General features: G+C 38.9%; 1 protein-coding gene across 3 annotated transcripts in view; it reads right to left on the reverse strand.

The window, feature by feature from the left end:
* LOC128651869 (complement factor B) overlaps nucleotides 1-15,491 on the reverse strand; it is a 148,609-nt gene that overhangs the window by 84,263 nt on the left and 48,855 nt on the right. For 2 of the 3 annotated variants that reach the window (XM_053704845.1, XM_053704847.1), the window contains exons 7-8: nucleotides 12,826-12,958; nucleotides 8,434-8,553 (exon numbers count right to left, since the gene is read on the reverse strand). In XM_053704845.1, coding sequence (XP_053560820.1) covers nucleotides 8,434-8,553; nucleotides 12,826-12,958 — 253 coding nt within the window. The remainder of the gene's footprint in view (nucleotides 1-8,433; nucleotides 8,554-12,825; nucleotides 12,959-15,491) is intronic. The other variant, XM_053704846.1, reaches the window with a different exon arrangement.

The following is a 15,491-nucleotide window of genomic DNA, read 5'->3' on the forward strand; positions in this document are numbered from 1 at the left end:
GTGTTCAGCAGCTTCATGCCCTGTTCCAGAGATGAGATTGTATAGGTGCGGTCTTGAAATTGCACAAACAATTTAACTGGAAAACCCCATCTGTATTTAATTTTGTGGTTTCTTAAGGCCAGGGTGAACTGGTGGAAAGTTCTCCTCTTAGCTAGGGTGTGTACAGAGAGGTCCGGGAAAATTTGTAGATCCTGGTAGGGTTCTTTGAGGGGTTTATTGGTAAAAGAAGCCCGCATAATTTTCTCCTTAGTGGAATAATAATGTAAGCGTAGTATAACATCTCTAGAGGTGTCAGCAGTGGAGTTGCGGGGGCGTGTGGCCCTATGAGCTCTGTCAATTAGGAGGTCTTGATCATTTGTAGTGTTTAAGAGTGACTTGAATAGAGCGGTCAAATAGCTCTGAAGATCCGAGGTGGAGACACTTTCTGGTATGCCTCTAATCCGAAGATTATTGCGGCGGGACCTGTCCTCTAAATCAGCTAGCTTGGACTCCAAGTCTGAAATTTGTTCCGCCAGGCTCTGTGAGTAAGATAAAAGGTTGGAGTGGTCAGTAGCTAAGTTTTCATATTTTTTCTCCAAAATCTCTGTCCTCTCACCAAGTGAGGAGATATCCCGCTTTAATTCGCTTACTGACTGTCGTAATTCCTGTCTGAGAGATGAGTAATGAGTATCCATTTTATCAGTCAGTATTTTTATGGTTTCTAGAAAAGTAGATTGAGATAGGGCTGTTTTATCTTTACGAGGAACTTCAGGCCTAGTATGTTCCGAGGTGAGGGCTGTTGAGTCTCTAGAATCCTCCTCTGACACATCAGGGTCTGACAGTTGTTTGCTATGGAAATGGTCAGTGAGAGTCCTCTTAGGGTTTTCCTGGTGCTTCGGTTTCCTTTTAACTGAGTGTGCCATGGTGTAAGAAATCAAATATCTGGGTTCTAGCAATGAGTGTTCCTGTTTATGGTAGATAACTAGGGGGGTGAGAGGACGACACCTCTAGGGCATAGATCCTTAGCCCTCCATCATTTCTCTAGGGTTGTGATTGAAATTCGGTACAGATAATAGACTTTGTGAACAGTGAGGTGTACCAATACAGAGTGTCTCAGTAAGCAATTAACTGGATGACGGCCCCTCTCCTGGGACGTTACCACCTCTGGGTGAGACCGGGAAAAGGAGGGTGGATATGACCCGCAGCAAGTTGCCTGCGGGAAAGGGAGGAGAGGGGTCTTTATAGCACCAGTTAGTAGGATGTTAAACAACAGCTCGTTATGGAGTAGTGTGCGGGATCAGCTTGTGTATAGAAGGCCTCCGTACTATAGAAGTGAAAACCTTTGGAGCCCCCAGTTAAAGTCTCTCCTTTATCCTGCCAATTCTCCAGGGCCTGGATAGGGTAGAATGCTATGCCTAGCTTTAGGATGCAGTTGTGGGTTAAGGGAGTATGCTTCTCTGTGGGGTCTGGGGGGAAGAAAGGGTAGTCCCAGTGAGTACAGGTGTACAGGCTTTGTGCGGAGCAAACAGGGAGAGGGAAACACACAAAAAGAAAAAAAAAAGCTTGGGTCAGCAGTTCTCCTATATAAGGTGTAAACTAAGGGCTGATTCTGGTCAGCGTGTAGTCTGCTGTATTAGCCCCTTAGCAAGTGTGCAAATCTCTCAGGTAATAAGGCAGCCTTAGTTGTTGATATGTTGCTGGGTTTATTTGTCAGTTTTCTGAGAAGCCTGCCGGAATATATGGGAGTCCCCAACCCAGAGTGTCATGCGGCAAGTGTACAGTCACAGTTATGGCTCTTTGAATAAAAAGTATTTCACTCTCATCCAGACCCTGAGGTCGCCAGCCGGTCCCGCAGGAGAATCGAGGGGTTGAGGTACAAGCAGAGAGTAGCAGGCGGTCCCCAAGCAGAGATGGAGGGGATGAGAAGAATCCTCCGTGCTGTAGAGAGACACCCGGGCTGCGCTGCAGTGCTGTGTGAGATGCGGGTGAGAATCCAAGATGGCCGCCGTTCGCGGGCTTTTCTCCCAGGAGCGCCGTATGTCTCCAAGAGTCCCGGGTGTCGTGCTGTGGTCACTGAATCCTCCGGTCAGCGACCGGAGGCGCCAAAGAAGTCAGGGCGACAAAGTGAATTAGGTGAGAAGCTGGGTTGGGGCTCAGCGGTACTGTGTTGCAGTCTCTCGCGGGCTGTACTTGGGATATATGAGAACAGCGAGCAGGGCAGTAAAAGTGAAGGGGAAGAGATGTCCAAAAAAGACTAATAAAAAAGAAAAAAAAGGAAATGTCGATGGGGCTAAATGACTGTGGGTATAGATGAGATAAATTTGGGGGGGTTTGTCGAATAAGAAAAGGGATTTTAGGGGAAAAAGACTAGTTGATAGCGGGAGCTCCGGGTCAGTGCATCCAGTCAGCTCAGTAGTTGGCTCCGCCCCCCAGAGCATGTCATTTTAAACAACTTTCTAATTTACTTCTATTATCTAATTTGCTTCATTTTCTTGATATCACTTGCTGAAAAGCATATCTAGATATGCGCAGTAGCTGCTGATTGGTTGCTGCACATAGAGGCCTTGTGTGATTGGTTAACACATGTGCATTGCTATTTCTTCAACAAAGGATATCTAAAGAATTTAGCAAATTAGATAATAGAAGTAAATTGGAAAGTTGTTTAAAATTGCATGCCCTATCTGAATCATGAAAGTTTAATTTTGACTAGACTGTCCCTTTAAGTTTCTGTTCTTTAGTTTTAAGTCCTTTATTATTACTGGATGAGTCTGAAACCCTCTCGACTGAGCAGCGTTTGTCAAGTATTAGTGCGCAGTTTTTAAGCTGATTGGCACAGTTTAAAGCAAGGTAATAATAAGGAACCTTACGACCTGAAAGATACAGTCAGTGTCCAGATACTGATTCAACCGTGCTCAGTTCCTTTGTAGCCACGGCGAGTATTGCCAAGAGTAATCCCAAGTTTCTTTAATGCCTGAAAAGGGACCGTTAAGACGTGCTGGAAGTTGCTTACACAAAGGCACAAGTACGTACATCACGTGATCCGGTCAGCTGGACCTATGCCATAGCCAATCAGCTTAAACACTGCGCACTAATACTTGACAAACGCTGCTCAGCCGAGAGGGTTTCAGACTCATCCAGTAATAATAAAGGACTTAAAACTAAAGAACAGAAACTTAAGCCTGCATACAAATGAACGGATTTACTTTAAGCACTAATATGCTTGCTTGCCTGCTTTAACTGCATGTGCCCATACTATTGCTTGAAATTGACTGTTCTAATTCATATATATGACCGCTTACAATATTGCATCCAGATTGTGTGTGATGAATTGTACATATTATATGTGAAATTGAGTGTTATGCTCACACACTATTGTACATATCCTGAGGGTTTGTCGGCATTGATCACTTAGATCCCACTTTGTAAACCTGCCTGGCAATATATACCTCAGTTTATGAGATGTCGGTAGCAGCAGGGTGTAGTTGATCTTTGCAGTGCATTTTCCCTCTGTATATAAGATTCCATTTGTACACAGTTACCTTGTATGCCTGACATTATTTCACCGTATTCTAAAGACTGTGATTTCTTTCTTAGATCCCACTCCTCATTTACCTGCGCAGCTGAGACCTCTTATATGGGGTGCTGTGTGCAGCAGGGTGTAGAAAGAATGACTCGCTTTATTATATCCATGTTGCTTCTTTCTTACTTGTCGATATAAAATTTCTCAAGTACTTTTTATTCGCACATCCCCTGACTGGTCAGGTTTAGTGTATTAGATTTGATACTGCTAATACTACTATTAGTATATATTTATGTTGCAACTGATTTGAATAAATTGTTCTGCATATATTACATTTTTCACACTGTGTGGGGGGGCGGGCCCTCCATGACAACTCCTTTGTTATCTATCTCTACTATTGTGCTAGTAAATAATATTTTTCAAAAAGAGTGCTGAAATCCCTGTCTTTTTTCATCCTGGTTGATATACTCTGGATGATTTCTCTTGTAATTAAAAACATTTCATATACAGTGGATATAAAAAGTCTACACACCCCTGTTAAAATGTCAGGTTTCTGTGATGCAAAAAAATGAGACAAAGATAAATCATTTCAAAACTTTTTGCACCTTTAATGTGACCTATAAACTGTTCAACTCAATTGAAAAACAAACTGAAATATTTCACTTAAAGGGAAATAAAAATAAAAAACTAAAATAATATGGTTGCATAAGTGTGAACACCCTTTTATAACTGGGGATGTAGCTGTGTTCAGAATTAAGCAATCACATTCAAAATCATGTTAAATAGGAGTCAGTACACACCTGTCATCATTTAAAGTGCCTCTGATTAACCCCAAATAAAGTTTAGCTGTTCTAGTAGGTCTTTCCTGACATTTTGTTAGTCGCATCCTACAGCAAAAGCCATGGTCCGCAGAGAAGCTTCTAAAGCATCAGAGGGATCTCATTGTTAAAAGGTATCAGTCAGGAGAAGGGTACAAAAGAATTTCCAAGACATTAGATATACCATGGAACACAGTGAAGACAGTCATCATCAAGTGAAGAAAATATGGTGCAACAGTGACATTACCAAGAACTGGATGTCCCTCCAATATTGATGAAAAGATGAGAAGAAAACTGGTCTGGGAGGCTGCCAAGATGCCTACAGCAACATTAAAGGAGCTGCAGGAATATCTGGCAAGTACTGGCTGTGTAGTACATGTGACAGCAAGCTCCTTTATTCTTCATATGTCTGGGCTATGAGGTAGAGTGGCAAGATGGAAGCCTTTTGTTATGAAGAAAAACATCCAAACCCGGCTAAATTTTGCAAAAACAGATCTGAAGTTTCCCAAAAGCATGTTGTAAAATGTGTTCTGGTCTGATGAAACCAAAGTTGAACTTTTTGTCCATAATTCCAAAAGATATGTTTGGCGCAAAAACAACACTGCATATCACCAAAAGAACACCATACCCACAGTGAAGCATGGTGGTGTCAGCATCATGCTTTGGGGCTGTTTTTCTTCAGCTGGAACTGGGGCCTTAGTCAAGGTAGAGGGAATAATGAACAGTTCAAAATACCAGACAATATTGGCACAAAACCTTCAGGCTTCTGCTAGAAAGCTGAATATGAAGAGGAACTTCATCTTTCAGCATGAAAACGACCAAAAGCGTACATCGAAATCAAATATATATTAAAATTAAAATTAAAAATCTAAGTGAAGAACAAAAGAATTTCAAGTATTTCTATTTAAAAAACAAAAACATTAAAATTGATTACAAATGATATTGCATATTTCAAGGTATCTGATTGGAAAGGGCTCACAATTGTATATAAATGTGTATATGTGTTTATATATGTATGTGTGCACATACATATTTACGCATATTAACACAGAAATACACATGTATAACATGTTTAGACAGTTAGAAAAAAGAGATGTATAACCTGCGCAAAAAACAGATAAGGGAAGGGGGATGGGGGAAACCTCTAGCTCTCCTCAATGGGTACCCTAGCGTACCCAATGTGTAAATGAAATCAATACGGAGTGGAGGTGAGCGCCAAATAGGCTGAGGATAGGGAAGGGAGCGCCAAATAGGCTAAAAGATAATATGTTGGTAAATATGTAGCTAAAAGTGGTGAATAAGATAGTGTTAAAATAATATGTTGAAATATAAAATTTATTCTACACAATAATTAAAACAATAGTGGTTACTCATGGATCCATGTTACAATGACAATAGAATACAATACAATATATGTTAAAAACAGAAAATAAACTGGTTGAATCAATAAGGCTGATGATAAAGGGATGGCCTTAATAGGCCGATTCTCTATTGTATAGTTGGCACCTAGGTTGAGTCCAGTCTGTGTTAGATGCTCCTGGTAAGTGGTTGGTTGTAATCCAAAAAACACAGAAAAATGTGGCTAAGGTATACAAACGTGGTCAGTGTCCAATACAAAAAATAATCAAAAAATAGAAAAGATGAAAAAATGAAAAAATGAAAAATACGAAAATACAAAAAGTTAAAAAATGGTGAAAAAATGTGTTCACTCGGTGTGATATAGCGATGATTTACTAAACTCTTGAGTCTTGATAAAGGCCAGAGGTACATGGCCGAAACGCGTCGACAGAACTGAGTAAGCATAATACTGATATATCTATTGAACAGATTGCATATATTATAGTATTGTTTGTTTCTTTTTTTCAGGCTTTTTAGTATAAACCTATTTGTATTGTCAAACACCGTATCAACACTGAACCACTGATCTACTTGCACTGAATTCACTTACATCACTTTGGATTTACATCTGACACTACTTTCATTGTTACACACTTTTTGGAGGAATTTCATTTTTTATCATCGCTATATCACACCGAGTGAACACATTTTTTCACCATTTTTTAACTTTTTGTATTTTCGTATTTTTCATTTTTTCATCTTTTCTATTTTTTGATTATTTTTTGTATTGGACACTGACCACATTTGTATACCTTAGCCACATTTTTCTGTGTTTTTTGGATTACAACCAACCACTTACCAGGAGCATCTAACACAGACTGGACTCAACCTAGGTGCCAACTATACAATAGAGAATCGGCCTATTAAGGCCATCCCTTTATCATCAGCCTTATTGATTCAACCAGTTTATTTTCTGTTTTTAACATATATTGTATTGTATTCTATTGTCATTGTAACATGGATCCATGAGTAACCACTATTGTTTTAATTATTGTGTAGAATAAATTTTATATTTCAACATATTATTTTAACACTATCTTATTCACCACTTTTAGCTACATATTTACCAACATATTATCTTTTAGCCTATTTGGCGCTCCCTTCCCTATCCTCAGCCTATTTGGCGCTCACCTCCACTCCGTATTGATAACATGTTTAGACACACACACACACACACATATATATATATATATATATATATATATATATATATATATATATATATATATATATATACACACACACACACTTTGGAGTCCTCTCCACTTAATACCTAAAAACAAGAAAAATAAATTTTAATATTTTATTATGCGTTTTACTGTATATATTATATTACTGTATAAATATTTTTAAATAGATATTCCTATATACATCTGTATATACCTATACAGTGTGTGTGTATATATAAAAATATATATACTATACTTTCAATAGGAATCCATAGTAATGTGCTCATTGCACTTATATAACAAGTTGTGCACAAGCCAAAATACTGTTTTTCCATTTAGCACTTTTGAAAAATAAGTATTAACTGCTATTACTTGCTACTGTGCATTAAAAAACATGGAAGGTGTATAGCAAAAAACTCCACTACTTATCCAACATGAATTTTAGAATGTGCCGTCTTAGAAATGTATTATACGAGGGAAAGGATGCACCTGCGCTACCTAACATAAAAATTATAGCACACATTATACGACCGAGCAAACAATATATTAAAGGGACAGTAAAGTAAAAATTAAACTTTCATGATTCTCATACAGCATGCAATTTGAAACAATGTTCCAATTTAACAAATTTGCTTTGTTCTCTGATCATTTGTTGAAACACATACCTAGGTAGCCTTAGGAGCAGCTGTGCACTACTGAGAAGTAGCTGCTGATTGGTGGCTGTTCATATATGCCCCCTATCATTAGCTCACCTGATGTGTTCAGCAAGGACCCAGTAAAGAATTGTTGCTCCTTCAATAAAGGATACCAAAATAATGAAGCATATCTGATAATGGAAATAAATTGGGAAGTTGATTAAAATTGTATGTTTTATCTGAACCATAAATCTTGTAGTAAAGTTAGCTTCTGCCCAGGTAAGGACACAACAGCTGAGAAGTGACTTAAACAACACAATCCCAACTTATTGGATAAGTCCCAGGATGTGACTAAAGGGTCTTAGCAGAAGAAAGGTTAGACAGGCCAAAGGTAAGCAAAGGTACAGAATCGGTATCCAGCTATAGCGAATCATGTCCGCCCGGGTATGATAAATCTACCCCAAAGAATAGACACAGTTGAGTGAATTTATAGCATGAGCACTGCAAAAGTTTGCACTACGAAGGTGCAACACTGCATTAAAATTAAGGTGACGCAGCAAAAACCCTGCAACAAAAATTTTTGCTGCATCAGAACAAATGTGATGTGGCGCAAAGAAAATGACGTGATAGTTGCCAAGGTAGAGGTACCTAGGCAATCACAAATGAACAGCGGCCGCATTGTGACGTTTGCGTTTCATGTCCTTTTAATCATGGAAGTGTAATACCAGCACAAAAACACAAGTAATTAATTGCACTTCAAAATGTTAATGCTCCTTACAGCTTCCATTTTTGCTCTCAATTTCGAATTAAGCCCTTTATGGGGAGATTATATGTTAAGTTGTAATTTCTTTTTTTCCCCTTATACTTCTGCTCTTCATACCTACTATACTAATTATTCTATTTTTGCTACTTACCACTTACAATGATAACAACGGTGCACTTTGTATTTTCCATTTCCTTTTCCTTTTTAACGACATTAAATACTTCTTGAGCTGCCATCACTATGTTGCCTGGTGTTTGTTGTCTCAATAATTCTTTACCCACAATGCAGAACACAACAAGAATAAGAAATTAGTTATATTACTACTGTTTTAATATATTAACCTAAGCTAATCAAACTGTCTCCGGGGCCACAATACATTTTATTGAACCCTCGACTTCCCCAAATGAATACTGTTTGCATCTGAAGCAGGGAAATACATTTTAATCTCACCAACTTTCATCACAAATGCCTTTGGAAATAATGCCACTGTTATCATTTTATACTTGAAAAATGTTTTAATCAGTTGCCATACATCAAAAATGACATCCCTGGTGACACTATAAATAAGACATCTAGCACCAACAACATCAAACAAAACATCATTAGATAAATTCCACTGCCCAAAAATATTGCTTTCACTGCATATTGTCATCCAATACTGACCTGTTGCCAAACACTTTATTTCAGTCATTTCACCTTATTAACTTGTACCTAGAGTGCAATACACCACCCCTGCCCTATTGGCACTACATATATTGCACATTATCATGCAACAGCTTAGTAGTAAAAAAAAAAAAAAAATACTGCTCTGAAATGACTACCTTATGTATGTTACACACTTTTGTTGCCAATTTTATTGAACAATTTATTTGTGATGTCATCAGTGACATCACTGTTCATGTAATGTATTATTGTATAGGAACTTAAACCTCCATATTTCATAGGTTTCTGTTTCCTTTACATCTTTTTACATGGATAGATAGGTAAAAAATGTAATTTGAATGGGTGCATTTCAATTTGAAATAGAAGCATTTTGCTATATATTTTCATTAGCAAAATTGTTTCTAGTATTCTGTGAAGACCTGTGCACCAGTATCAAACACCATGCCTGCTCACTGAGTCAGCAGTGGCTTCTGTGACAGAAATTATGGCCTAGATTACGAGTTGTGCGTTAGCCTTTAAAAGCATTGTTAAGAGATCCTAACGCTGCTTTTTAACGCCCGCTGGTATTACGAGTCTTGCAGGTACAGGTGTACCGCTCACTTTTTTGGCCAGACTCGGAAATGCCGCAAATCCACTTACGTCAATTGCGTATCCTATATTTTCTATGGGACTTGCATAGCGCCGGTATTACGAGTCTGACCAAAAGTGTGCGGTAGACCCTCTCCTGTCAAGACTGATACCGCATTTAAAAGTCAGTAGTTAAGAGTTTTACACTACAACGCCGTAGCATAAAACTCATAACTAAAGTGCTAAAAACTACACTAACACCCATAAACTACCTATTAACCCCTAAACCGAGGCCCCCCCACATCGCAAACACTAAAATAAAATTTTTAACCCCTAATCTGCCAAACCGGACATCGCCGCCACTATAATAAACATATTAACCCCTAAACCGCCGCTCTCCCGCATTGCAAACACTAGTTAAATATTATTAACTCCTAATCTGCCGTCCCTAACATCGCCGCCACCTACCTACATTTATTAACCCCTAATCTGCCACCCCCAGCATCGCTGCCACTATAATAAAATTATTAACCGCTAAACCTAAGTCTAACCCTAACACCCCCTAACTTAAATATAATTTAAATAAATCTAAATAAAATTACTACAATTAACTAAATAATTCCTATTTAAAACTAAGTGCTTTCCTATAAAATAAATCATAAGCTAGCTACAATATAACTAATAGTTACATTGTAGCTAGCTTAGGGTTTATTTTTAATTTACAGGCAACTTTGTATTTATTTTAACTAGGTACAATAGTTATTAAATAGTTAGTAACTATTTAATAACTACCTAGTTAAAATAAAGACAAATTTACCTGTAAAATAAAACCTAACCTAAGTTACAATTACACCTAACACTACACTATAATTAAATTAATTACCTAAATTAAATACAATTAATTACAATTAAATAAAATTATCTAAAGTACGAAAAAAAAACACACGAAATTACAGAAAATAATAAATCTCCATCCTTGCGGCGATGAGCAGCTCCATCTTGAAGACCTCCGGCGTGGAACATCCTCCTTGGCCGACGACTACCCGACGAATAACTGGTCCTTTAAATGATGTCATCCAAGATGGCGTCCCTCGAATTCCGATTGGCTGATAGGATTCTATCAGCCAATAGGAATTAAGGTAGGAAAAATCCGATTGGCTGATGTAATCAGCCAATCGGATTGAAGTTCAATCCGATTGGCTGATTGGATCAGCCAATAGAATGCAAGGTCAATTTTATTGGCTGAGGGACGCCATCTTGGATGACATCATTTAAAGGACCAGTCATTCGTCGGGTAGTCGTCGGCCAAGGAGGATGTTCCACGCCGGAGGTCTTCAAGATGGAGCTGCTCATTGCCGCAAGGATGAAGATAGAAGATGCCGCTTGAATGATGATTTCTGCCGGATGGAGGACCTCTTCTGCCCCGATCGGATGAAGACTTCTGCCGGTCCGGATGTCCTCTTCTGCCGCATCGGATGACCAGTGGTGCCCGGCTGGGTGAACACGGCTAAAGGTAAGGTGATCTTCAATGGGGTAGTGTTAGGTTTATTTAAGGGGGGATCAGGTGGGTTGTAGAGTAGGGGTGTGTGGGTGGTGGGTTGTAATGTTGGGGGGGTATTGTATTGCTTTTTTTTACAGGTAAAAGAGCTGATAACTTTGGGGCAATGCCCCGCAAAAGGCCCTTTTAAGGGCTGGTAAAAGAGCTGATTACTTTTGTAATTTAGTTTAGGGTAGGGAATTTTATTATTTTGGGGGGCTTTTTTATTTTATTAGGGGCTTAGATTAGGTGTAATTAGATTAAACTTCTTGTAATATTTTTGTATTTTTTGTAATTTAGTGTTTGTTTGTTTTTTGTAATATAGTTTAGTTTATTTAATTGTATTTTATTTTAGATCATTGTAGGTAATTTATTTTATTAATTTATTGATAGTGTAGTGTTAGGTGTATTTGTAACTTAGGTTAGGATTTATTTTACAGGTAATTTTGTAATTATTTTAACTAGGTAGCTATTAAAAAGTTATTAACTATTTAATAGCTATTGTACCTAGTTAAAATAAATACAAAGTTGCCTGTAAAATAAAAATAAACCCTAAAATAGCTACAATGTAATTATTAATTATATTGTAGCTATCTTAGGGTTTATTTTATAGGTAAGTATTTAGTTTTAAATAGGATTAATTTATTTAATGATAGGAATATTTATTTAGTTTAATTTAAATAATATTTAAGTTCGGGGGGTGTTAGGGTTAGACTTATATAGTGGCGGCGGTGTAGGGGGGGTAGATTAGGGGTTAATCAATGTACTGTAGGTGGCGGCTGTGTAGGGGGGGCAGGATAGGGGTTAATAAATGTAATGTAGGTGGCGGCGGGGTCCGAGTGTGGCGGTTTAGGGGTTAAACAATTAATTTATTTGCGGCGCGGTCCGGGATCGGCAGGATAGGGGTTAATAACTTTATGTAGGTGGCGGCGGTATAGGGGGCGGCAGATTAGGGGTTAATATGTATAATGTAGGTGGTTTAGGGGTTCAGATATTTATTATAGTGGTGGCGGGGTCCGGGAGCAGCGGTTTAGGGGTTCAGATATTTATTATAGTGGCGGCGGGGTCCGGGAGCGGCGGTTTAGGGGTTAATAAGTATAAAGTAGGTGGCGGCGGTGTAACGGGTGCAGATTAGGGGTGTTTAGACTCGGGGGAAAATGTTAGGGTGTTAGGTGCAGACGTTCCCATAGAAATCAATTGGATATCGGGCAGCAGCAAACATGAGCTCTCGCTGCTGTCAGACTCCCATTGATTCCTAAGGCATCCGCCACCTCCAGGGTGGCGGATTGAAAACCAGGTACGCTGGCCCGGAATAGTGGCGAGCGTACCTGGTAGGTATTTGATAACTACCAAAAGTAGTCAGATTGTGCCTAACTTGCGTTCGGAACATCTGTAGTGACGTAACCATCGATCTGTGTCGGACTGAGTCCGGCAGATCGTATGTTACGTCACTATATTCTACTTTTGCTGGGCTGTAGGGCTTGATAACTACAGCGAATCAGCCTTGCCACAAATACACTGCGGAATTCCAGCGTATTTGCGGTGGACGGCTTGATAACTAGAGGCCATAGTGCGTTACCATCGACTGCCTATTCTCAGTTGCATGCCAGACGCTGTAAACCCTAATGGATTCATCACAGCATTGTTTTTAATCAAACAATTCATTAACTACCTGTATTTTATTTTATTTTTAAAATAATTGAAGAAACCTAAATAATGTTGTTAGCAATTGGCAATACCCTCCAGTAATTTAACCGATGGCTTTCTTCAACTTACCATTGTAACTGACGGTTTTCAGAACCTCAATCACCTCCTTAGCGCTCCATTTATCCTCAATCTTCACTTTGATGGTAAGAGTTAAACCAAATGTAATTACACCAAAGATGACAGTCGTATTGTGAGAAGAAAACTAAAATACATAAAATGAATTGAGGCAACTTCCATCTACAACAGCTATTTATAACGTTTTTATGTCCCCAAATAAAAAAATAAAATTAAGCTTCAGCACAAAAATTATTTCTGTCTGCTTCATAATGTTTATATTTAGCTTTTGTTTGGCCATGTAAGCCACCTCTTTTCAGAATGTATTTTAACAGTTTTTCACCACTAGAGGGTGTTAGTTCACGTGTTTCATATAGATAACACTGTGCTCGTGCACGTGAAGTTATCTGGGAGCAGGCACTGATTGGCTAAACTGCAAGTCTGTCAAAATAACTGAAATAAAGGGGCAGTTTGCAGAGGCTTAGATACAAGATAATTACAGAGGTTAAAAGTATATTAATATAACTGTGTTGGTTATGCAAAACTGGCGAATGGGTAATAAAGGGATTATCTATCTTTTAAAACAATAAAAATTCTGGTGTAGACTGTCCCTTTAATGGCTACTGGCAAATAAGTCTTTAGTCTCCTTGCCATCAGGCGCTGTGTTGGAATACTTTCCATGCCTTAAGTTGGTATGTTCTTCTACAGTATGATTGCTTTCCATGGGTCTATCCCATCATTCTTATCTTTCTTGTACAGATTCATTCATCACTAGCTTAACTACAGATTCAGCTTTACCATTAGCTTGAGAGTGCCTTTGTGGTGGAGGTAATATGCTCAAACTCAAAATCAGACATAAATAGTCTGAATTGCTCACATGCAAATTAAAGTTCACTGTCTGACATTCTATCCAGGTCGCCATAATGTGCAAACAGTACTTTGCAATGTTTTATTAAGGTGTCAGCAGACAGGTCAGGTATCGGACCAATTTCCCTAAAGTCAGAACAATGATCAACAATTAGTAGAAATACTTGTTCTGCATAATTAAATAGGTGAATGCTTACAATTTTCCATGGTTGGGTAGGCAACACATATAGCATCATAGGTTATTTAAGCTGTGCCTGTACATATTTATTGCAAGCTGAATATAGACTGACAAAGTCTCTGATCTCATTCTACATGTAACCAGTACAAGGTATCACCTTACCTTCCTGCCTATAACATGCTTTTCCGCCTATGGGACTTGAGTATATGCATTTCAGAATCTCTGATCTTAATGATTTGGCATTTGGAGGCATATAAAAAGGGATTCTTGAACATATATATGGGGCGGTATAAAACCAAGGATTAATAAACGAACGATGTACCTGTCAAAAGAGGAAGGAGAACTTGGAGTACCGGACTTGCGAACATACAGACATGCCTTACTATTACAAAGACTTGTGGAATGGTGTACAAATGACAGCACAAAACACTGGATTCAGATAGACCGGGCAATCCTCCATACTAATAACCCAGGGCACATCGCATGGACAGTGAGGAAAGACCGACCATTGACTGTGGACAGATACCCTCTTTACAAAGAGTTATTTAGAACATGGGACAAAATAATACACACCTCAACGCACATTTCCTCCCAGATATCCCCCATGACACCATACATGGGTAACCCATCTCTCGCACTAGGAATAACAAGGAAATACACACCTCAGGGTCTGCAGATAGCACAGAACACAATCGCAAACCTGATGCAGAATAACAAACTTAAAACTTGGGAAGACATAAAAGAAACTGAGACGCATTTGAATTGGCTAGCATATGCCCAGATATCCCATTTTGTAACTACCCACAAAAATAAGAATTCATTCCTAAGGAAATTAACGGACTTTGAGCAAATTTGCTATGCAGGGCACACACGCTCACACTTAATATCCATCCTATATAGGAAACTTCAACAGTTCGACAAATAGTACCTACCCACATATACAAAAGCCTGGGGAAGGGATCTGGGGGAGGACATAACTATAAAAGAATGGAAGAAATCATTCCACAACAACTAAACCGCCTCTATCTCCGCACAGGTACAAGAAACCAATTTTAAGTTTCTTGCCAGGTGGTACCTAACCCCGAGTAGGTTAAAGAGAGTATATCCGAATGCATCTGACAGATGCTGGAGGGGCTGCGGGGCAGAAGGCACTATCAAGCACATATGGTGGGACTGCCCTAAAATACAGCAGTTCTGGTCGGACATATTCACACTGACCAGTAATACACTAGAGATAATAATCCCTAAAGACCCCAAAGCAATTCTACTCTTTGCAAGCATACCCCAGATTAAATGTGTAGCGAAGAGAAAACTGTTGCTAACGCTGCTGAGCAGCGCAAAAATAATAATCCCCCGACACTGGAAAACAGATAGAATTCCCACTCGACAGGAATGGGTACGACAAGCTGATACACTGCTCCAACTGGAAAGATATCACTATATTAAAAATGACACGGTAGAAATTCATGAAGTAATGTTGCAGCTTTGGAGTAAGCGACAGTAGTTTATATTATGCACCCCAGCAACGGGATAGTCTGTTCCCCCTCCCCTCATTATACCCCCCTGCTAATACGCGTACACTTAGCTTAACCCCCTCCCCCCCCTCCCTCCACACAATGGGAAGGCAAGAGGTAGG

This window comes from Bombina bombina, chromosome 3 (genome assembly GCF_027579735.1).
Source record: "Bombina bombina isolate aBomBom1 chromosome 3, aBomBom1.pri, whole genome shotgun sequence".
NCBI classification, from domain to species: domain Eukaryota; kingdom Metazoa; phylum Chordata; class Amphibia; order Anura; family Bombinatoridae; genus Bombina; species Bombina bombina.